The sequence below is a fragment of the Numenius arquata genome, chromosome 3 (genome assembly GCF_964106895.1).
Source record: "Numenius arquata chromosome 3, bNumArq3.hap1.1, whole genome shotgun sequence".
Lineage (NCBI taxonomy): Eukaryota > Metazoa > Chordata > Aves > Charadriiformes > Scolopacidae > Numenius > Numenius arquata.
Window position 1 is genome coordinate 58,217,342 of NC_133578.1, and position 25,188 is coordinate 58,242,529.

At 37.5% G+C, this 25,188-nt stretch overlaps 1 protein-coding gene across 4 annotated transcripts in view; it reads left to right on the forward strand.

Moving 5' to 3' along the window:
* OXR1 (oxidation resistance 1) overlaps nt 1–25,188 on the forward strand; it is a 284,062-nt gene that overhangs the window by 226,304 nt on the left and 32,570 nt on the right. For all 4 annotated transcript variants that reach the window (XM_074145351.1, XM_074145349.1, XM_074145348.1 and 1 more), the window contains 5 exons: nt 3,477–3,629; nt 12,948–13,132; nt 16,500–17,293; nt 21,386–21,554; nt 24,731–24,893. In XM_074145351.1, the coding sequence (XP_074001452.1) occupies nt 3,477–3,629; nt 12,948–13,132; nt 16,500–17,293; nt 21,386–21,554; nt 24,731–24,893 (1,464 nt within the window). The remainder of the gene's footprint in view (nt 1–3,476; nt 3,630–12,947; nt 13,133–16,499; nt 17,294–21,385; nt 21,555–24,730; nt 24,894–25,188) is intronic.

The window sequence follows — 25,188 nt, forward strand, 5'->3', positions numbered from 1 at the left end:
ACTGTGTGACTGCAGAACTATTGTGCATCTTGTTACATATCACGGATCACTACAAGCAGTTCTTAAATGCTTCAGGGAAAGTGGGAAAAAAAAACGAACCATGTGACCATAAAGTGTTTATGGAAGTGTCTGTTTCTGAGGTCTTTGGAAGTACATGTAAGGAGGGCAGGGATATTTCTAGATACAGCTTGTCAAAAGAAAGCAACAAAGAGAAATCTCTTGCACGTGTCAGTGTGGACTCCGTGTCTGTGTGTGTGTTTGGTTTTGTTTTTTAGACAGTTTCTCCAGCCACACAAAAAGCACTCAACTTCTGTTTGAGCAGTTAAGGCTGGAGGGTTGTGTTCTTCATCACAGCACTTGTTTTCCATGCTTCTCTTTGCTTATTGCTATCCTTATGAACGAGAGAAATACTAGTGTAAATTCTGTAATGCTCTGTATTGATGTCTGTCTTTTTTGACTCTCCTCCAATTTTGACTCCAGATTTGCAGTTTAAATTTAAGCATGTTTCAAGGTAAAGAAGATATATTATTCTGCCTGTATAATGTAAAGAGGTCTTCTCTGTGCTATGGTGATTGAAATTGATGATTTCCTCCTAGAAATTGAATAAAGTGACTCACCTGTGCCTGAACCTCTGTTGAAGCAAAATAGAAACTTATGATATGGTTTGTTCTTTTGTTTCTGTTTTATCAAACCATTGGAGTAGCTTAACACAACCGCGTGGTTACATACAAACTAGCACATGGCTAATACAAAATCTGCATAATCCTGTTAAGTTTTTTTTTCTCTGTTGCTACACTTAAGCTAAGATTTCAGTGTGTATTTCATAAGTTTGTTAGTATCAGTATGTATGTAAGAACTCAGATTTTTAAGCCTTTGTTATGCTGCTGGATTTTGTGAAGAGTTTCTTATTTGGCAGTCTGCACGTATTTGAGAAGATCCAATAAGCTTTACTACCTATAAAACTTAAAATCCATTTCAAAATAATATGTAGTGACAAGGGTGTCATCATTAAATTTGCAAGTCTGACACCAGTATTATTCCTGCTCCTATGTTGCATGGCAATATGAATGAGAAATAGGTGGCTTATTTGAGTGGACTTGGATATCAGCTGAGGACTTTTGCAGCCACTTGCTAAGTTGTATGCATCACAAAGGTGACCACATACTTTTTAGAAGAAAGGTGTATATAGAAGGAAAACTCATCTCAAGGAAGTTTGCTTTGTAATTATATCTTCATTAGCTTTTTCAGCGAAATTCAGTTCAGTGTTCTGTAAGTAGTGGGGTTTTTTTTTTTGATTACTAACTAAAATTGAAAGATGCAGGCAAAGGCAAAAGTAGTGCCAGAGAGATGATGAACTGAAAACAATTGTGCATAATGCTCCTGAATGTCTCTAAAGGCATTTAGCTGCAGTCTGTGCTAGTGAATAGAACTGAACAGAAAAGTAGAAAACGAAAGGGAACATAGAGGTTCACGTTTTTTACAAATACTAATATTTTATTAGTAACTACAAATAGCAAGTATGTATGAAACAGAAGCCTTTAAATGTTGATTTAGCTCCAAAACAAGATTGCCATGACTATAAAACAGGCTTTGGTACAGTCTGTCTTCTATGCATGTAGAATTTCTTTGTAAACAATTTTTTCATTGTCTGTCCTGTCCTTGGTAGGGTTCCATGTTCACTACTTTGTTGGATGTACTGTTAGACAGCAAGATGGGTAACTCTTCCTATTATCTGCCCAGGAAGGTCATGAAGAAAATCTTCTGGAAGTTATATCCAGGCATGTGAAAGACAACGATGGTTGGGAACAGCCAGAGTGAATTTACAAAGGGTGTATTGTGCCTGACCAAACTGATTGCTTTCTGTGATGAGATGACTGGCTCAGCAGATGCAGGAAGAGCAGCGCATATTACTTTCCTTGACTAGAGCCAGGTCCTTGACACTGTCCCAAAGCAGCCTTGTTACAATACTGGGGAAATGGGAACTGAATGGGTAGATTACAAGATGGGCCAGAAAAATTGGCAGGATCTTTGTGTTCAAAGTGATTCAGCATTTTTGTGTGTGGTTAGTAATTTTTTTGTTGTTTGTCTTTCTGTGGTGGCAGTCAGTTACAAGTCCTTGAGAGTCCCTGCTGGGGCAAATATTGTTTATACTCTGGCAATCGGTGACCTGAATGGTAAGACAGGGCAGAATGCACTGCTAGCAAGCTTGGGGCAGTGGGGCAGCAAAAATTAGGGAAAGTGGTCAGTACACTGGAGGGAAGGGCAAGGGCTACTTATCAGAGGGAGATCAGGAGTCTAGAGAGATGAAGTAACAGAAACCTCATGAAGTTCAACAACAGCTAAGACCTGCCAGGGACAGAAAGAGCCCCATGTGGCAGTAGAGGGTGAGGGTTCACTGGCTACATAGCAGCTTTGCAGAAAAAGACTAAGGGCCAAGGAGGGGTTGAGGCTGGTGTCCTGGTGTCCACTTGTGATGGTGGAGGCTAATCACATGCCAGGTGGCAGATAACAGAGGAATACCAGCAAGTTAGGGAAAATGGTTATTCCCCTGTCTAGGGAGCTTGTGAAGCTGCATTTGCAGTGTTGTGTACATTTCTGGCACGTCCAGTACATGCTGCAAAGACTCCAGTGGAGAGCCATTAAGGTGATCAGGGAATGGAAACATAGGACGCATAAGGATTTGCTGAGACCTGGGGTGCTTTTTAGTCTGGAGAAGAAAATACTAATGGACAACCTGATTTCTGTGTTGTACTACCTAGTGGACAACTTGGAGGAGAAGAGTCAAGGGCTTCAGAGGTTCATAGTAAAACAATGGGCAGCAGCAGCTGCAAGTTACTGCACAGGAGGTCCTGGTTAAATAACAGGAAAATATTTTTCACAATAACCACAACAGTGGTTAGATGCTGGAGCAGGTTTCTTAGAGAGGCTGTGGAATCTCTAGCCTTGAAGATTTAAACTCAACTGGAAAGGCCATGTACAACCTGATCTAATATAGGTTTACACCTGCTTTGAACACAGCGTTGGACTAGCTCACCTTCCAGCATAAAGTAGTGTATAATGTTATGGAAGGATAACAGAAGATATCTAATAGGACCTCTGTTAAAGTTGGAAAATAATCCTTTCTGCTGACTTCTGCTCAAATTTTGCATGTGACAGTGTGTCGGATGGTTTCCTTATGTGAGTTCGGATCATTATTTTGTTGTTTATTCCCAGGTTGATTTTTAGTATCTTTGGCCACTTGCATTTCTTATCATGGGCTGGTTAAGCTGTGCTTCATTAGTTACATACACCATCAGATCAAAGCAGTCCTGTATACTGCAGTGGATTTGGAACCCTGTTTTTACACTTGCTTTCATCTTAAAGAAAAAGAACAAAAATTACACAATGGGAAAATTTCTTAAAGTTAATATTGAGAAAGGGAGTTTGCGAAGTTTGTGATTTTTTTTTTTTATTATTATTATTTTATTCCCTTCTAGGATCCAGATGGAGTCCAACGGAAAGAGTCAGCTGCTTCACCAGCGCATGCATGTGTTCGTCCTACGAGAGTGGTGTCATCCACCTCCGAAGAGGAGGAAGCATTTACAGAGAAATTTCTAAAAATTAATTGCAAGTACATCACTAATGGCAAGGTACTTAAATGTTCAGGTTTTACTGTTACTATGTGGCACATAAAAATAAATGTCAGAACATGGAATAGAATAATGGAATGATTTTGGTTGGAAAAGACCTTTAAGATCATCAACTGTTAACCAAGCACTACCAAGTTACCATTAAACCATGTCCCTCAGCACTGCATCTACACGTCTTTTAAATACTTCCAGGGTTGGTGACTCGACTGCTTCCCTGGGCAGCCTGTTCCAATGCTTGATAACCCTTTCAGTGTAGAAATTTTTCCTACTATCCAATCTAAACCTCCCTTGGCACAGCTTGAGGCCATTTCCTCTCAACCTTTCCTCTCATCCTCTCAGCTTGTTTCTTGGGGGAAGAGACTAATGCCTTTCGGGTAGTTGTAGAGAGTGATAAGGTCTCCCCTCAGCCTCCTTTTCTCCAGACTAACAACCTCAGTTCCCTCAGCTCCTCCTCATAAGACTTGTTCTCCAGACCCCTCACCAGCTTTGTTGCCCTTCTGGATGCGCTCCAGCACCTCAATGTCTTTCTTGCAGCAAGGGGCCCAAAACAACACAGTGTTCGAGATGGGGCCTCACCAGTGCTGAGTACTGGGGGATGATTGCTTCCCTAGTTCTGCTACCACACTGTTCATGATGCCAGGATGTTGTTTGCCTTCTTGGCCACCTGGGCACATTGCTGGCTCATATTCAGCTGACCAACACCCCCAAGTCCTCTTCTGCCAGGTAGCTCTCCAGCCACTCTTCCCCAGGCTTGTATTGCTGCATGGGATTGTTGTGACCCAAGTGCAGGACTTGGCACAATTAACCTATGACAAGCTGCCCTGTAGCCATACTGTTAAGTGATTCTCTTGTGTTGAGGGCATGAGGTCTGTTCCTTAGCTATTATCTCTCATAAGCAGTTCTCTTTACTTACAGTGGAGAAGAACATGCCTTAAACCATAAGGAAACATGTAGTAGGGTAGCTTCACTTCCATTTTCCTAAAGCAGAACAGTGCAAGCAGAATTTACCTTTGATTCTGTTAACAAACACTTCTGTATTGGGTATAGTATGGTAGAAATCTATATTTATTTTTTTCTTTGAAGCAGTAGTTACAGTTCTCTCAGTAGGGTAATTACACAAATGCCTTCAAGTTAGTGGCACCTAATTAGCTTCCTTTCAAGTCATAGGTGTCCAAGTCTTGCACAGATTTTTAGGGACTTGAGATGATGCCAAAAACTACTGCAAGAATGCTCTAGGAAAAAACAAAATGTATCGCTCTACCACCCTGCAGAAAAATGATTAGACACCTTAATCATGAAAAGTCACACTTTCACTCAAGCTGAATCAATGCAAAGAAACTGAAAGTAACTGAAAATACTGCTGATTCTGCATTGCTCAGCAATAGATTTGCAGATAAGATCTACTAATGATGAGCAGATTGATAAGAATCTTTTAAAACTCTAGTTAGTTAGTTATTTTTTTTTGCTGACTGAAAGGATTGCAGATCTATGTATGTCTAGACTTGAAGCCTTTTGACAATCCACATATATTGGCAAAAGTGAAGTGTTAGAAGCTGGTGAAACCAGTACTGGAAAAGCTTTGTTTATTACTTTGCTCTAGTTTACAGTTAATTTGCTTCACTCCTTATGCTCTGTCCCTGGGTAACTTTTTTTTTTTTAGGGTGATCCTAGAGAAGTCATTACTTCTCAGTTTTAGGTGCTGTGTTGCAGAGGAATTGAGAACTGTGAGCCTCTGTTAGAAATTAGAATAGGCTGCCCAGGTAGATGGTTGAGACACCATCCCTGAATGTGTTTGAGTCGTTTAGATGCAGTGTTGGGGGATATGGTGTAGGGGAGAACTTTGTAGAGTAAGGTTGATGGTTGGACTCGATGATCCCAAGGGTCTTTTCTAACCTGAATGGTTCTATGAAAAAAAAAAGTGTAGTGTTAAAGTTTACATTATATTATTTACGTTCTGTAATTCCTCATCAGAAAATTATGGGGAGTGTTCACAGCATCTGTCTCTTGACTTGCATCTTTACAGTCTATCTTCTAAGAGCTTTAAGGATAATTCTGTTTTTAAAGAATTGTATAATCCACTGCAGTATCAGCCCATACTTGGTGAGGTGGGTGGGTAGACAATGAATGATAACTTGTGCTGGTTTGAGTGCCAGATTTCATAAGTTCAGCATGTAATTTAGCCTTTGTGTCACACGTGGTAGGAATGTCCTCTGGCATGTCATCTTATCCTCTCCTTGATACATTTCCTGATGATGTGGAAAGATAAATCTTCAGAGGTTTTCTGGAGAAAGATTAAAAGATTCATCCTCCGCTTCCCACTCTGGAAGTGAGTTTGAAGTTCATAGGTAACTGTTTAATAGGGCTTCAGATGTGAAGTCTCAGTCATCAATGTGACTGTGCTTGTAAACTAAAATCTAGTGAAAGCCTATTTTTCAATATGTTTAATTTCACCTGTGCAAAAGAGCTTACATTAGGGTAAAAGTGTCTCATTTCTCACTTTTCAAGACTGCTTATTCTGTATGTGTTTAGAGTTGGTTTTTAGTGACACCTGTGACTTCTTGGACAAGCACACAGGAATTCTGAGATGCAGTCAGTGTCTGGAACCTGGAAACGCTTGGCTCTGTTATAATATTTGCTCTCTGTTATCTGGTTATGGATACTGTTAGAGGCAGGGTGTTGGGCACAGTCAGAAACAGGGTGCTGTGAATATGCCACATTGGCTGCAGAGTCGCACCTTCACTCACTGGTTATTCGTATGTAGGCATGCCCTTTCTTGCAGCTGCACTTTTTGGTTCTTTTGTAGAAAAACATGCTGCTCTGATTTTTAATTCCTATCACTGTTTGTTGGAGGCAGAAAAAGGTATCTTAAGCAGTCTGCTTGATTGAAACTGAAATTTATGGAGGAGCTTTGAAATTCTTTATTCTTTCTTATGCTTGCTAGCTTACTCGCCTTGTTTTGAAAAGTATTAGGTAAAGAAAAATTACTAATACTAAGGCTTAAAAAGAAAAACACCAAGCTGGAAATAATGGGCACAAAAAGTACAAAAGCATTGTTCATGAAGTGAAAAGGAGGACACTGACAAGGTTCAATACTTCTACAAGAAACAAAGACTAAAACTAAATTGTTATCTTTATGGTAAAAGCTTTATAAACTGTGAATTACAGTTGTTGTTCTGCCTAGTGTGTTCAAGAACATAATGGAGTTATTTAGAGGTAGCTTCTGTTTGAAACCTGCTTGTCAGAAGTCCTCTCAAACCTTCTTAAAAATGTGTTTTATTGAACTGCCTAATCTTAATGTTTGGGCTCACCAGTGTCATAAAGTTTGGCTCTAATCCTTCTTTTATAATGATTGTCCGAATTTCTATCTCCGCTATTGTATAGGATTTAGAGTTCCCACTTCCTGAGGTTTAAGGAACTCTAATGGAAAGAAGTTAAAACTGATTCAGAATTGAATATCTGCATACCAGGGCAGTTTAAGCTACTTTCAATATGCATTTTTTTACATATGTGGATTAATATTTCTGGACCAGCTTTGAGACTGAAGGGATCTATTTTTGATAACCTAGTGCGTCCACATGGTTTTCAGTAATAAAGTGACTCAGCATTTCTCCTTGAGGCTGTTAAATCTGACCTTTGCCTGACTTCATGTCTTTAGAATCCATCTTACATACAGTAAACTTGACTTCTACAAGTGGTGTTTTGGGGAGTTTTGTTCAAGAACCAGAACTTTCCGTAACAGTATCATGTTGAACAACTTAGTAGGTATACACAGAGTCTAATTTTTATTTCAGTTTCATTGACAGAGGTTTTGATACTTTTTTTTTTCCTCAACAACTAGTTAGAAATATGTTCCAAGATCCTAAAAAAACATTTCTGATGGTCCTCTGTCAGCAACTGAGCTGTTTGGTTTTTGAGGTTTTTTTCCCGTTTTCTCCCCGCCCCCACCCCGGGCTAGAATGTTAGGACATTAGAGCAAAGGCTGGCAGTACACTGGAGTCATGTAGGAGTTTGTATTATGCGTGCTATTGCCCAGTCTTTTTGCTTATGCTTGTGCTCTGATTTTCTGATATGTCTCTCTCTAGCCACATTATTGGTACAAATAATTTTTTGAAAATATTTTGACAATTGAATTTGTATAAAATAAAGACCTGTTTCTAAAATGTTCAAAAAATAATGTTTACCATCCAAAGCATCTGTGCTGAAGACACAGCATGACAGAGCATGACCACAAAGGAGAAGCTGGGCTCATCTCCCTGAGTTGATATGGGCAGGTGAGGGCATAGGAAGGGCTTTACTTAGTAAGACCCCATCCTATTCTTTATTCTGAAAAATATATTCACACTGAAAATGCTTTCAGCAGCTCAGCCAGACCAGAGGGGGAGCTTTGGAACTTTCTCCCTGCTCCAAAAGCAAGGAACCAAGAAGGTTATATGGGGAGCAGGCTTAGGCTATAAGTTGTCTTTAGTGCTTGTAAGAGAGCAGGGGAGGTTAGCTTGGTGAAAGTAAGTCACTAAAGAGCAATATACAGTAGGGTTTTTATCCTGGCATCAGTGGTGTTACGTATTTCTAGTAGAACAACTGAGATCTGCAGCCATAGCACCTAAATTTGTATCAATATCAGTAACCAGAAAAGTCTGTTCTGAACCTGAAGTAAGTGCAGGGTACGAAAATGCTCAAGAGTTCATTGCTGGCTTACTCTGAGATAATAGTTCTGAAGTATATGTATTGTAGGAATGCTGACATAAAAATCTGTCTGATCTTTACTGGCAAACCAACAAGGAAATGAAGTTTTACATACTCTCCTTTAAAGAGGATATGTAATTTTTATCTTATTGAAAACTGGTGTAAGCTCCTAAAGCCTGGAGCTGCTTCAGTTTCTGTCTTTCAGGGAAGACTAGCATAACGTAATCAGCAATTCTTGACCAGTGGTTGGCTAGATGCATGTGTGCTCCCACTTAAGTGTTTTGTTCTGATGTTATCCTTCTTTTTCTCACAGAATCAATAGCCCTTGGTTTCTGTCTGTGCTGGAGATTTCATCTGTTGAGTAATACATGTACAGGTTTTTAGGGAAGCTTTTCTCCTGCAAACAAGGTAGAAGGTGGTAAAGGCAGAAGCTATTTGTCTTATAAAAGAGTCACAGAAATTGTTAGAGAAAGTGGAAGAAACACTGGTATGTCTGGAAAAAAAAAATAGTTGAAACTTGTGACCAAACAAAATGTTTCCTTACCTGGCTGTTACCTGAGCTTTGCCTAGCTACCTAGGTTAACATTCAATGATCCTTGGTTAATAGCAATAAAAAAATGACAGAAATATTAATGATGATCAGTGTATTATTAAGAATCTAATTTCTAGCCTGTAAATTTGGGGCTGCAGTTCTCTAGAGAAGTGTCCTTATGTGTTCATGTAGTAACTGTGGACCTTATCAAATAACTTGTGAGCCAGAAATGTTGCTTTGGTCTGCCTCCTGACATCTTTTAAATAGATAACAATTAAATAGGTTATCTGTTTTTGAGGAGCTATAAAGCCGGTATTTTCAAGATACCTGTATAATCTTTCAGCCGCTTATAGTCATTGCAAGTGTTTGATCAGCTTAGTCAAGTACGAATAAAAGCCTGATAGTTCCAACGGTTTAATTCTTTCTCTATCAGTGTAATAAATTTTAAATGGAATTACACTTTCAGATTAATTTTTATGCTATTTACCTATTGGTGTTGAAGGTTTCTTCTAAGACAAAGTTAAGCAGCTTTTAGGTTTCTAGCTGTGTCTTTGAGGCTGCAGAAGTAGACTTTAGAGTCTTCCGAATGTGTCTAGGACAGCTGCCTGGTGTACAGGGTTAGGGTTTTTCTGCCATCAGACAGGTTATCAGGCCGTTCCAGGAAGCTTCCATTTAGAATAGGTCTCTTAAACTTGTTTTCCTTATGTAGCCAGTAGTCTTGCACACTTTTCCGGCTGAACGTTGGCCTGCAGAAAGATTATATCTGCTGTTTCTCAGTGCCTGACTCTGAACGTCACAGAGTACTATGCAATTTCTATAAACACATTCAAATTTGCCCTGGAAACAGACTTTTGTCCTGGATATGATGACATTTCTTTAAGATACTGAGAAGCCTGGCCTGTGGGGTTTGGGAGGGATAAGTTGGTGTCTTCTGAACTGCTAAAACAGGCTGAAGCAAGATAACTGAAACAAGGAGCAGATGTGCAACTGGTTATTCATACGCATTATTCTAATATTGTGACTCTAATGTTCAGATAAGCAATGTAAAGCTGACTTATGAAACTTTTAACTTACTTTGTGATAAAATATTCTTTAATCAATTTTTGACCTAGACTGCCATCTGAAGCAGCCTTTTAACTTGCTTTTGAGAGCACAGATTGTGTGTTTGCTTAATAAAACCAGGGACCTTGTTGACATGGGTGATATGTCAGTTGTGACAGCTCACCCTTTGATAGAAAAATGTCATCTCCTTTTATTGCTTCACAAGCTTTAGCACTTCCTGTGTACTTAATTTATCAGGGAAGGTTCATGAAATAGTGAAGAACTGAAGACAAAATCGTCTTCAGGAAATGAGTTCTCCAATGAACTTGATTACTGATTGCTTCTACTGAGTAATACATAATTTTAGGAGTTGGTGTTTAACTCTTAAATCATTCGGCTAGGGCAGTCATATGACCTAACCTTTTTTTTTTTTTTTTCCTCCTCTCCAGTCTGACTGTTCTCAAGATCCACATACACCATGTGGGCAATGAAAGAATAGAATAGAGTATTTCAGTTGGGACTTACAACGATCATCTAGTCCCAGCTGCCATCAAGACTATGACCTTGACTTTTCTGGGTCAGATCTTGAGAATATTAATAAAATTCCACTTTCACGTGTGGTCATTATTGAAAGAGCTCAGATTCAGAAATTATGCTGTTTTTTTCTATTGGGTAATGAATTTACAGTAGTAGTATTTTTTTTAAAGAGAAGCAACTGTTCATCTGAGTAAGCTCTCTGATTTCGGCAGTCATGTTAAATTTGTTTTCTAGACTACAGTGGATATAACCAAATGTAGACTTCTGTTGACAGTCATCATCTTGGAGTTCCTTTTTGTACTTTGAAAGTCTATTTCCACAATGCAGTACTGAGAAATTATAGAATGGTTTGGGTTGGAAGGGGCCTTAAAGATCATCTAGTTCCAAGGACAGGGAATTCACAGCTGCTCTCAGCAGCCTGGTCCAATGTCTCACCACACTCGCAGTAAAGAATTTCTTCCTAATACCTAATCTAAATCTGCCCTCTTTCAGTTTAAAACCATTACCCCTTGTCCTGTTACTACACAACCTGATAAAGAGTCCCTCTCCATCTTTCCTATAGGCCACCTTTAGGTACTGGAACTTCTTCAGGCTGAACAACCCAAACTCTCTCAGCCTGTTTTCGTAGGAGGGGTGCTCTCTGATTGTTTTTGTGGCCCTCCTCTGGACTTACTCCAACAGGTTCATGTCCTTATGTTGAGGGCCCTGGAGCTGGATGTGGTACTCCAGGTGGGGTCTCATGAGAGCGGAATAGAGGTGCAGAATCATCTCCCTGGACCTGCTGGCCATGCTGCTTTTGTTCAGCCCAGGAAACAGTTGGCTTTCTGGGCTGCCAGCACACATTGCTGGCTCATGTTGAGCTTCTCATGACCAGCATGCAAGTCCTTCTCCTCAGTGCTGCTCTCAATCCATTCTCCGCCCAACCTGTGCTTGTGATGGGGTTGCCCTGACCCATGTGCAGGACCTTGCACTTGGCCTGATTGAACTTCAAATGCCAGTGACAGTTTTGTTTCAGTGTCTTAAACACTTTGGAATTATTTAAATATGTTCTGCTGACTTTGAAGTCTTCACTATATGCTTTGTGCTCTAAAAGTCACATACATAACCTGACCAGGCACTGAATGACTAAGCGGCCTTAAATACTTGAGCTGCTTTTGAGATTATTTTCTTTTTTCTGTAGTAGTGATGCCATTGGTCATTGCTGTAGACTTTAATAGTATTTTTGGTTTGGTTTTTATAACTTGCAGTTTTCTTCTCACTATATGGCATCTTTGTTTTTCTACTGTGAAGGTCATCAACCATCACAGTGCTGGGAACAAATTTCTGGAATTGGGAAGGATTGTAGTTGTATTTCATGCTGTGCTGATAAGTATTCTTAAAACTGAAAACAAACAATCCCCCCCCAATACACAATGTTTGTAATCACTGAATGTTTTATCAGTGAGCTGGATGTTTATTCAATTCCTGATAAGCTTCAGCAGCACATGAAGCAACTCTTCTGTGATTCTTGCACAAAAGTTTTGAATGTCTTTCTAAATTTATAAAGTCCTTAGGATTCAAGATCTGTTACTGAAGGATCACTATCACCCTGCTTAAAACTAGATTTCCTCCAGCTTATAGTTTTAGTTCAGACTCTACCATTCTAACAGTTTAATGAATTTCATTAGTAGGCAACTGGTGTTGGTGTTTGCATATGTTTCTAGTGCTTAAGGAAAAAAAAAAAGAGTTTAATGTGTTGTAAATTAGCTTGGTACCTGCATTGTGTAAGAACCCTACAGCTCATTGTATGAGTATCGATTTTCTTTAAATTTTTTCCTACTAGAAGTTTAAAATCTATTTGTGTTCATGTACTGCAGCAGTGTTGTAATTAAATCCATCCAAAGCTGCATATTGATGCAGCTGTATCTTTAAGAATCTTTAATGTTTTTAGTTATAGTTTCATTCTGTAAATGTGTTTGTCCAATCAGTCCACACGTACATTAAGTTATAATGACTTGTATCAGATACTGCTGTTTCTTTTGTGTAAAGAAAATGAAGATAAATGACAGTTTTTGAAAATCTTTCTTTTTTTGTTCTTTAATTAAAGAGTAGAAAGTGAGAAGAATTAAGACTCAGATTTTAGACAGTGCTTGAAGCTTCTTGCAAAACTACCAGTAAGCCCTGGGATTATCTGGGAAGGATGTATCCATACCTCAGAGGAGCTGCCTAGCATATCCTTTAGGGTTCAAGGGTTGATCTTTTTTTTTTTTTTAACTGAATCCAGCTATTAAGTAGTTGTGAGGAATAAAACTGTTTTCTTTTGTGAAAGTAAGTAAGTAGCATTAATTTGCTTCCCCAGAAAACAGTTATGTTTCTAGATGACTGCAATACAGAAGAAGCTGAATCAAGTGGCTTAAATCTAAACAGAAAGATGCTTCAAAAACAAATCAGAAAACACCTTTTTCCTTAAAAAAAAAAAAAAAAAAAAAAAAAAAAGATGAAATATGAAGGAGAAAATTTACCACTTCTTTTCCCTCTCATTTTAGGGTACGGTCAATGGTGTGCTGCTAGTGACGCCAAATAATATAATGTTTGATCCTCATAAAATGGATCCTCTGGTCCAAGAGAACGGCTGTGAAGAGTATGGCATCATGTGTCCAATGGAAGAAGTGATGTCAGCTGCTCTGTATAAGGAAATTGTGGACAGCAAAATTAAGGAGTCATTAACCATGTAAGATAGAATAATATTTATAAAGCTTTGAGTAAATATGAACTGTAGCCATATTGCTGACCATACAAAACCAGCAAAACCACATTTTCTTCTGTGTTTCTTTTTAAGACGACCATCAAAGATTGGCTTGGAAAAACCCTTGGGAAAACTTGCCTTACTTTAAGTTCTCACATTCTATATACTGTATAGAACAAATTGTCTTTGTATACGTGGATTCTAAGTTCCTCAAATAGTCTCTTTTAAAAATCAGTGTATAGCAAAAGGTACCACACAGCTTCCTCTGCCCCTTCCCACTATTAAAACAGTAGCAGACATGTCTGCTTCTTTGGTAATTTAAAAACTGATGTACAGAAAAGTCCAGCTTTTAGGTGCAAATCTTCATTGTTTACCATTTTCTACTTGCTTCTCAAACTCTTGTTGCTCTGATAAATTGCTGTAAGACTAATTTTCTGAGATTTGTCTATATTTTATGGCGTTAGGAGTATATTTTTCTACCTTTTTGGCTAGGGGAGGAACTGTGTATTTGCCTTTGGGTATAGCCTTGTTTGGGGTGAACAGAGTAAATTTGGATCGGTGAGCTTTAATCCCTGGTGTTTAGCATGGTAGGCATTTAAAGCTGCCTTTAAGCAGCATTATGAAAAAATATTTGTTCCGTTCTGTTTCCTAATTTTTATACTGTTCTCAGAAATAGGATAAATTGAAACATTAAAGCCGAAAAGGATATTAAAAAAAAAAACACAAAAAAAATCCACCAAAAAAACCCAAAACCATCATCCATGAGCCCATAAAGCACAAACGTTTGCAGACTACCTTGACTGTTTGACTGCAGAGAAGCGGACTCCTTTAACCAAAGTAAAGTTGTCTATGTGTATGAGAGAGTAAAGCTGTTTGCCTGATGTGTAACTCTTTTTAAAAAATGCAACCGTTTTAAGTAAGGCGTAAAGATACTCAGTAACTGTGAAAACTCTGAAAAATGCCCTTTCACAGTTCTTACAGGTAATTTGCTAAGCATGTCTTTTTTGGAAATCTGAAATATCTGGACACTTAGAAGAAATAACTGTCTTTACCACTTTTAAGCTCAATTTCAGCAGAGACCTGGTAGGAAACTGGTATCTTGGCATAGTCTTGATTGGTGCCTGAAGTCATGTGTTTCTTGAAAGAGCAACTAATAGACATATTACTATAGTAGTACTTTTGGGGCTTTTGATGTAGAATGATGATGACTTCAGCATGATTGCTTTCTGGAATTTTATTTTCCAGATTGAGTATTTAAAAGCTGCTTGTAGTTCCTACTTCAATTGATGTATAGTGCAAATAATAAGATTATGAAAATTAGATGACTTTTTAATCTACCTGTTTGAATCATAATATTGCAGTTGCAAAACATGTCTTTTTCTTAGCATGTTTAGTTTCTTAATGATTCAGTCTTGACTTACAAGTTTACCTTCCGTGCCCTGTTGATTTTTGTGCTCTTGTAGCACATGCATTTTCTGTTTTGCTCATAATATAAAAGCATATGGAATGAAAACATGTAATAGTAAAAGGTCACACTTCGCATTCAGAGCCCTGTATGTCCAGTTTGATTTCTTTTTTGTCAATTTTATAAACTGTTACATGGAACGCTAACTTCTAGCATTTGCTTCAGTCCAGCACTTTTGTGCCTTAACCTTATCAAAATTTGAGGTATGTTTGTAAATTTGGGGAAATATAAAATTCAAATTTCTTAAGTCTGTAACCAGAACTCCCAACAGCTACAGCTGGATCTGACAAGAGCTGTGTCTCAAGGTATTTGAGACTTAAATCATGTTTTTCCCTTATTTGTTTCTTTCTAAATATTCCACTGTTATTATTAATGCTTTTCCTCTCCCAATTTTGCCGTCAAACCTATTTAAACTTGGAAAAATAATCTGAATACTGAAAATAAGATTATTGGTATAATGGAAACTGATCACAAAACCGATGGATTCTTTGGTTCTAAAAACTGCAATTTCATGTTGTGTGATTTTTATATAAAAGCCACAATCTATGCTGAAAGTGGAAAAAAGGGTGTCTGAAAACATACAGATTTTTTATGGTTTTCATGAACCTTACATTGCGCTTGTCAAAAAGCAGCTATTACTAGCATAATCATGAAAAATGAAGGAAATGGCCCAGTCTAATAGGTGATAAATCTTAAACTCTTATCCACATGCTTTGTAAGCAAAATAACTACATCAGCACAAGCTTAATGTCAGCTTCATGTTAACATTGGGGTAAGAGGATGCATACGCTTTGCAGACATCCTGAATTTTAGCCATGTCTCAGTAACATCAGTAATATGACCTAACTGAATAAAAAGTTCTGTAGAAATGCAGAGCCCTTCCTCCAGATGGGAAATAAAGGTACGAGCTTCTTAAAAGCATTTGGTACTAAGTAATGGAAGATGTAAAGTGCTTGACATAGCAAGGGACTTGGCATTGAGAACTCTAGTCAAAAGTGTGTTTAAACATGAGAAGTTTTTTATGAAGGTTGTGTACTGGTCGGGTTTTTTGACAACACTGGAAAAGCTTGAGTCGTGTATGTGTAGTTGAGCATGTTCACAGTCCCCTTGTAGTCCTTCTCTTCTAAAACTCAGAGAATTTCCGGTTAGCTCATTTTGAAAGGCAGGTTTGAATAAGATTATCTTCTTTGGGGAAAATAAATTGGTTTTATGCTTGCTTTTTTATCTTACACTACTTATGAACATTTGATGTCTGTTCTTTTAAATTGTTCAGTTGCACCAAGTAGTTTGGGATTTATTTTGTGTCAAAATTAGGTACCTGACTGGTGAAGACACTAATCACTGTTAGGTATTTCCTGTGGGCAGAATGGTAAGATCTACTTTGATGGTTCCTATTGCTCTGTATTGACTCAAGCTTAGATAGTTAAGGTTAGACCAGATGATTTCTGCCATTCATTTCTTACCAGTGAGCTAGTTGTCACCTTCATAATAGGGTGGAATGGGTCTATAGAGTTGTACTGACCTCTTTGGTTGACAGAGTTTAAAAGCTTTTTGTTGTTTTTCCCCTGGTTTTTATTTTATTTTTACCCTTTAAGCATCTCAGACAGTCTTGCTGGTTTCACAGGAGAGCTTCTGCTTGTGAAAGTAATGACCTCAAGTTGGGAAGTCCTATCTATGTCAAGCTGGCAGAAAGTCTGCCATAAGCTTACTGTTAAGCATAAAAGATGTTTGTGTGTTTCTTATTACTGTTGCTGTGCATTAAGTGGTTTTTTAGTTTGTTTCTTGAAAGCACCCTTAAATTTTTTTCAGCATTAAACAAAACTTACTAACGAAAAGAGCTTGACAGAAAAGGCAAATGCTATAACATTATTCTCATTTGTTCAACAGAGATGTAGAACAGCTGTCTGTAAGGGAACTTTGCCATTCCAAGAAATCTGCGAAGAGCAATACAGATGAAATGGATTCCAGGATTCAGGATACAGGAAATGACAGTGCTAGTACTGCCCCAAGGAGCACAGAGGAGTCTCTTTCAGAAGATGTCTTCACAGAATCAGAACTCTCTCCAATACATGAGGAACTTGTTTCCTCAGATGAGCTTCGACAAGACAAATCTTCTGGAGCATCATCAGAATCTGTCCAAACAATAAACCAGACTAGTGCTGAATGTTTAGCAATCGTTTCAGACTCAAATGAAGCTGCCAGTGACTTAAAACCCAGTGCCGAAAGGGTTGTAAATCTAAAACAGTTTGGTACTCACAGCTTAAGTTCAGAAAGTGCTGAAATACCTTTAAAGGGGGGACAAGAACCTAGTGAAAATATTGCAGATGTTCTCCAGCAGTCTCTGCAAGGATCGCATGGTAGTGAAGAGCATGACAAAGAGGCAGAAGGGGGCAGCAATCAAGATTCCTCACTAAGAAAAGAACCAGAAGGAGAGAGTAAGACAGGAGAGGAACGTCCAGGTTGTGAAGATACCACAGAATCTCAAAAGAAAGAGAAAACTAGGAAAGGGAAAGTAGCGAGAGAGCGAACGCAAGGCTCAGAGACAGAAGTTGAGGAACTCCGCAAACTCTGGAAGACCCACACTATGCAACAAACCAAACAACAAAGAGAAAACATGCAACAGGATTCACAAAAAGAAATTAGTCAGAAAACCGTGACTGCGGGAGATGGGCAATTAGAAGGTGAGTCAGTATTTATGTTGTCAGCCTGCAAATTTACAATGTATCTCCCTCCAGCTCATCAGAATTCTTGGTTTTTATTCTGTATAACATATCTTCCCATTTATTGCTTATATTTCTAATTGGCTTGAAGATATGCTTAAGTTGCACCTTATATAAACCAGTTGGTAGAAATTGCTGAGGAAACCAAAACCATGGACACTTCTGTTACTGTCATTTTTCTTCACAGAAATTACATTTATATTCATATTGAAACACAGTATCTTTGTAGGGGAGATTAAACGAGCCTGTAAAATTAGGTCCATGATGCATTGGTCACTATAGAGCTCAAAATTAAAAATGTTCCTTAGCAATCAGCTAGCTGTCACTTAAATTTTGATCACAGAGTACATGTGAATGAATGAATTACAGGGAATGAATTTCATCTTATTTATAGCATGTGCACCTTGCGGTTGTGGTTTATGATGTGAACAAATAACACTGGAGGCTTAACACTTACTTTCAGAACTTTGTTTCACTTGCATCTTGTCATACTTTCATGCCAACTAGAACAAGGTTGAGTATAGAAAAAGCACATCTAAGGATAAATAAGAGCTAGATAGTAAGAAACTAATGCTATGAATGTGAGGAACAACCAGGTTTATTTCTTGAGTACCTTTACTCTGCACATATCAGACGCTAGGATTATTAGTTATCTTGTTATCTTGAAAGTCTATTGAAGTTACTAAATTCATATTTAAAAAAAAAGTCATGTCTTTTTAAAGTAACTTAAAGATGTTTCTGTATGTATTTAATTTCGCTTTTTTAAAAATTCATAGGTTATTCTCTGGTGCCTTACCAGCTTCCTAATGGAGATAAACTAGTTGTTTTAATTGTGCAAGATTTTGGGGGCAAGAAAGAAAACATGTCTATAATGCCTGTCACTAACTAATAGCTTATATGTGAAGTGCATTTGAAGGTCAAATTGTTTGTTAATAATAAAAAGTTGAGATTGTATTGATTAGAGGGGTATATTCTTCGGCTGACATAAATTCATCTTACACTTCAGAATCCAATATGATAGGTTTTGGTAGTGTTTTCGCCTTCTTTTAAGGAAATAACTGAATTTTGAAATTTGAAGCAGATTGATAGTTGCATCATTCTGTGATAAGTTTGGCTTTTATGCCTTAAATATTAGAGAAAATCCTCTGCAAAAATGTCAGCTAGCAGTTCTTACTTTCTGTGACTTTTTAAAAAATGCAAGTACAAGTGTTCCTTGCCACAGTTGCTGCTTTTCACAGAATGGTAGTGGTTGGAAGGGTCCTTTGGAGATCATCTAGTCCAACTCCCCTGCCAAAGCAGGTTCACCCAGAGCAGGCTGGACAGGACCGCATCCAGGTGGGTTCTGAGTATCTCAGAGAAGGAGACTCCACACCCTCTCTGGGCGGCCTGTTCCAGTGCTCTGGCACCCTCAAAGCAAAGGGTGAATTACAATTGAATTATAATCGAATGTTATTTGTAATTCAGTTGTATTAGATGCTTTAGTTTTGTTGTTTATTTTAAAAGATTGTGTAATTGAGTGACACTGCAGGTTTTTCATGCAGGGTGATCTGTACAGTCACAGAGTATATACATATATAATGAAAAAAAGCGTCTGCATACAGTCAAACAGAGGAGTGCTGGCTAGAAACCCTCTGCGCATGCTGTTACAGCCTCACTGAAGGTTGTGGGTGTAAAATACAGAGAAAAATAATTAGAAAAAAAGTAGCAAAAGTTACTGTTTGGAGATTTGTGCCAATGACTTCAGTCCAACTTCAGTTGGAATTATTGTGTATTTCTTATTCTTGCATGTTGTATTAGCAGAATGCAAATAAAACAGTGAATTATGAATTAGTATTTCTCAATCTAAATAGATTTGGTGAAGCTTCTACTGGCTTTGTCTACAGGCAAGTTTAAATGGAGCCAAGGTAAAAGCATAGATCTGCTGCTTAACTCTTGAAGGTCACCAAAGACTAAATGTGACAGGTCTATTAGATCATTAAAAAATTGAAATACTGTGAACAATATCTACTATACTGTCTATCAGACCAAAACTCTGAAGTAGTCTTACTATGAGTTTTGTATTATTAAATTACCTAGATAGGTCTGTATCTCCTGCTTATAGCAAGGGCTTAGTTGAATTTCTTCTGAGTTTTGAGCATCTATGTTTTTGGGAGCTATCATTTGTTGGTCTTCACAGAGGTCAAATGTTTCTGAGTTTGGAATTAATGATCTACTTGTTCTGAATGTTGAACAGATGATGCAATGGAAGTTGATAACTATGTATAGTCTAGAAGAGTTAAAAACGCTGCCCTTGGATATTTTATTTTTTTTTAATTGCACAGGACTGATTCTCTTCTATTTTTTGACACTTGTGGTAACCACCGGGCTGAAATAAAAGCTAGATGTAGTTGATACTTTGAAGAAACTATACTGCTCTATAGTTTTGTGTGTATAAACAAGCTGAAATTCACTAAAGCTAGCATGTCTGTTTGCTGCTTAGTTAGCTGGTTATTGGACAAGATTGAAAGGGGGAAAAAAAGCATCTCACACAATAACCAGTACGAAAATCTTTTTTTCTAATGACTTCTCTATCAAATAACAAAAATATGTTGGAAAACACACCAAAAAAAAAATATCTTAAATAGTCCTTTTGAGATTTGGGTGCAGGGCTAAATTGTTTATTTTAATTCTCAGCTAGCTGGAACTAAATCTCACTTGGTTTTTAAGGTATGATACAAATCCCTCTTCTCTGAGCTCTGTGTCAGAAGTTCTGAGCTGCTGCAAGTGAAGGACCAAAATCTCAAATATCAGATCATTTTAAGAATATTTCTCTAACGCTGCCACAAAGTTCATGTGCCAGTCCTATGAAACAGGGGGTTTTTGTTTATTTTGGGTGGTTTTATCTGACAATTTACCTTTGAGCTTACATTTATAAAATACTTCCAAATCATTATGACTATTCTACTCTACTGTATACTGCAGGTATAAACCTGCAGTATTGTAACTGAGTATTAGGAGGCGCACATTTAAATATTTACTGGGAAAAAAATTATTTTGTGGAACAATCCTATTCTAACCTTTATGGTGAAAATCTGGCAGAGAAAACATCCAGTAGAGATGTTTATAGATCCAGAAGTTGATGTCTTCGGTGCTTAGTGTATCTGAAGTCTGCCTAGACACTGAAGGAAAACTTCAGCTGCAAAGAAAAGATGAGCATCCTAGAAAAATGGAATGTATCTGCATGTACATGTAACACCAGATGTAGGCCGAGTCTTTTGTTGTTATAGCTGATCATAAGAACTCTCAAACTTGCGTTTTACTTCCTTGCTTTAATAAGTCTCTTGTGGCTGGAAGTCTTGTTCTAGGATTTGGGCAATTAATCTAGCAAAGAAACAATTTTGAGAAGGCTTCTTCCTTTACCTTGTGCTGACTTGACAATCCGGACCTTGAGGGTAATCATAGAATTCTATTAGTTCAATTAAATGTACTACTGGAGGGAAAAATCCCGTACTGCAACATCTAGTATACTTCATCCTGAAGTGGTGTTCATACGTTTGAAGTGTTTGATATAGCTAACAAATTAAAATTAATCTCAATCCTCTTAGTAGCACCAGAACTTTTCTTTTTTAAATGAAAAGTAACTAATGAACAGGTTTGACATAGGTGAATCAGCTCTTGTATTTGTTTAACACTGTGTCATTTGTATGTATATGGAATATCCTTTTAACAGTGGGAGGGATGTCTGATTCAGTACTGAGGCATATGCATTGAGAATACTTACCGAAATACTTTCAAGCATGGGTGAAACTGTCAGAATGTGATCTGAGACTGGAAGCAGAAATGAATGTTAGAATTACTCAAATATGTTGTACTCTGAAGTTAATTCTGCAGATGCAATTTATGTAACAAAAAAAAAAAAAAGGACAGGGAATTACTACTACCTATGTTACCTCATCTATTACTTACGTATATATGTGTCCTTTATTTACCTGTATTGCCTAATATGAAGTTGGCTAATAATTTTGTTAAGCTGTTTTACACATTGTGGATAGCTTACTTTTTCTTTACTAATAGGCTCTTCTCTTACAAAAGAAAAAAGACGACATCGGTCCCACAAGTTTCTGCGTCTCAGGGTTGGAAAACCCATGAGAAAAACATTTGTTTCGCAAGCAAGTGCGACAATGCAGCAGTATGCACAGAGGGATAAAAAACACGAGTACTGGTTTGCTGTTCCGCAAGAAAGGTAAGAAGGAGGTAGACTCTAAAAATCAACACTTTCCAATAGGTCTTTCAGCATTGTTTTTTTTTTTTATGCACCATACAAATTTTTTTCAGTGACTGTGTCTGTAAAGCAACACAAAAAAGGGTCAGCAACTGAGGATATTGATGATTGGCTTGTACTTAACACTGGAATACTTCATTACCATACTGAAGTTTTATTGATTTGCTTGGGTTACTTGCAGGTTCAGCCAGTAGTTTCTTGTGGTGTTATTTAGGCTTGTGTTTGTACCAAGTGAATAATGAAAGAAAGATTCAAGTTAGTGGTGTCTGGTGAAGGAAGTGAGTTCTGCAACAGTCTGTATTGTCATTATCTGTGCTTCCCATTATTTGGAAACTTCCTAAAAATTCTCTCTACTTCATAAAGCTCTGAGTACAGAAGAGCTAGCTGGGGTTCTTTTTTCTTATCTGCATGAATGGAACGTAGAACTTTTCCAGGAAGCAGCTTAAACATATCTACTGGAAAAATATCTAAATTTGTTGCAGTGATTCAAAGACATGACATGTCCATGCTCTCTCTCTGGTAAAGTCTTAAATTCTTAAATGATCTTTACTGCTGGGGAACAGACTGATTTTCAAGTTCAGTATCAGGGTATTGGTATCATCCTTGTCAGAAGAGGGGGGGTAAAAAGAAAGAAAGAACAACAAAAAACTATCAGCTATCATCTTGTATAAATACCTACACACAATGATCAAGTCACTTTTCCATCTTTTCTTTTGAGCTGAATGGCATAGAATGTCCAGTTGGGACACTGCAGTTGAGGACAGATATGGATCAATTGGAGAGAGTCCAGAGGAAAACAGCAAGACTAATTAATGCCTAGAAAGTGTAACATATAAAGAAAATTAGAAGTAAGTGGGGTTCTTTAATCTAAAGGAGAAAAGGTTGATTATAAACATAAAATGATTTCATACTTAAAAGTTGGCTGCAGTAAGAAAGGCGGCAGTCTTTTTTTTTTTTTTTTTTTTGTGTGTGTGTGTCCACTGTGAATGGAGATGTGTTATGGACTGAAATTACATCAAAATACATGAGTTTTCCAGCAGGGAGAATTGAGTCTATGCTAGCACATCACTAACCTGCTTTTAAACATCACCCCTGCGACCCCTAAGTGGTGGAGATTATGCAGTTTCTTGAGACAAACGTGTGTCACGCTGATTGCGGTATAGCTAATCCTGTCCGGGCCAGGTGACCTCTTGTGGTTACATTCAACTGCAATGTTCTTATTCTATTCATATTGTATTTCATTTGAAAACAGATAAATGTTTCACATATGGCAATGATGTCTAGGTCAGCTGATTAAAATGATTACTGTCTCTTTGATTTTCTGATGTAGCAGCGAAGTACTTATCTTCAGCATCAAGCAAGATTTGTCACTGAGAAATAGTTCTTAGTTTATATGTGATCTCCTTGGAAATTACTCCACCTATGAAGAGTTTCTCTTTCTAACTGCATGGGCAATTAGTGATTTGTTCTTTATCAAATGTGTGTCCTACGTTTTTGTACACAAAAAGTCATGTGTGGTGGTAGTGGGGTGTTTTGTTTTCTTAATTCAGTGTTAAGGTTACTGAGTGCTACTCTGCATAGATCAAAATACTTAGTGTTAACCCAGTTGTCTTTTGTCACCTAGGGGTACAAAAGAGGAAAAAAAGTAGGTATCTGACAAACTTGCATTATTACAGTGTTCTTAATCTCAAATGAATCAGTCTGGGAAGGAGTGTCTTAGAGTTCCTTTGATTTCAAGTTTTTTTTACCTTAACTGCTATAATTATACACAATTTCAAGTTTTTAAAGTTAAAATCAGAATTATTTTTTTAAATTTTCCTACTTGTAAGACTTTTTAAAATTGATACCTTGTTCAGTGCATGAGGAGTCTACAGCTTTTTGTTCTGTGTTCTGACTTTGTCATAGAAGTTATTTAGCGTTATGCATCCGAAATGTCTTATTCTCTCTTACTGCCAGAGAAAGATTTGTCTTTTTTTTTTTTTTTCCTTTCATCATTGTTATCCAGGAACCTTAATGTTAACAAGGGGGACTTTGAATAGCTGACCCTGTTGAGAGACTATTATTACATACCTGTGTGCTACATCCTTTTAAAGAGAGGCACATGAAAATTATAGCTGCAGTTCTGAGAGACGTTGCTGCTCTGTATCTCTTGCAGTCCTTCCAGTATTCAGTTTTGCAGGAATGTAGTAAGGGGGAGGGGGGAAACAAATACTGTTCTTCATGCTAATCTAGTATGCAGATTCTCTGTAGCAAATATCTCTGAAGAGGGACATAAGGAACATTCAAACTCTTGGTAACCAGAGCCATAAAGCTCTAGCTCTGAAGCTGTCTTTTCCATGATGAAGAGATACTAGTGGATTCATTGTTTTTTTTCTAAACGCTCCATCTGTGCACCTACAGGAAATGCTTAAAGAGTATGCATTGACATCTATTAGGGTTGTAAATATCTTTCTTCTGGGAATTTGGGGTGTGTTTTGTATGTTGGTTTTTTTTTTTTTTTTTGCTCTTCCAAACTGGAGAGCCATGCCATTTGTGGCAGATAACTTAGAAGGAAGTAACTTTGAATCTTGGTACTTGCTGCAGTTCTGCAGTTAGAGGAGTCTGTAGTTTATGATCTGGTTACATATATGCACACTTCCAGCCCTACTTCCTCTTGACTGTAGTAATTCTCACAATCTGTCTAATTTTGGTTACATGTCTTGGGAGTGTTCAACTCTTCTTCAGGGGTGGAGAAAAAAGACATGCAGACACTATTAAATTCCAATTTTGTTTAGGTTTTTTATGTAACTTCTAAAATAAAATTAAAAAAAAAGTCTTAGTGTTATGTTTTGGAAGTTACTTCATTTGTAAACAGAGGTTTCCAAAGGGACACAAGTGGAAGTACTGTACTTGTATATGAAAACACAGCTAGTCTCAATTGCCAACTTGTTTCCTGTTTTTCCTCCAGAGTCAGCTTCGTATAATTAAAAAGAAAAAAACCAACTAACTAGTTTTTTTCAAATGTGTCTCTAATATCTAGTAAAACATGAAATAGTAAGTATTTTCATTTTAACCTTAAATACTTCATAATTATTAGACATGACCCAAAAGATGATAAACTTACCTTATTTTTCTTTTCTGTATCATGACTTCTCTAGGACAGATCACTTGTATATCTTCTTTATCCAGTGGAGTCCAGAGATATATGCAGAAGATACTGGGGAATCTCTTCGGGAGCCTGGATTTATAGTGGTAAAAAAGAAGGAAGAGACTGAAACTAGTGAAGAAACTACTACTGAAGATGCTGCTAAAGAGTGGGAGGTAAGGAAGAACGGTGTCAAAGATTTTTTTTTTCTTTAATATTTTCAAAGGAATATAGTTTAAATACTGTTAAATACTTTCCAATAAGAAAAACAAAGCAATGTGCATTATTAGTCTGCTTACTATGATCATGACTGTTTAATTTATGCCATCCTAATGCTTTGCTCTAACATCAGTTCAGGACAACATTTCACAACTAGAAGTCATTTTTGTATGGAGCAAATTGTAACTTAAAACTCAGAGTTGAAAGGAATGCGAGTACAGCAAAGAAGTTGCAATTTTGAAGCAGACAGTT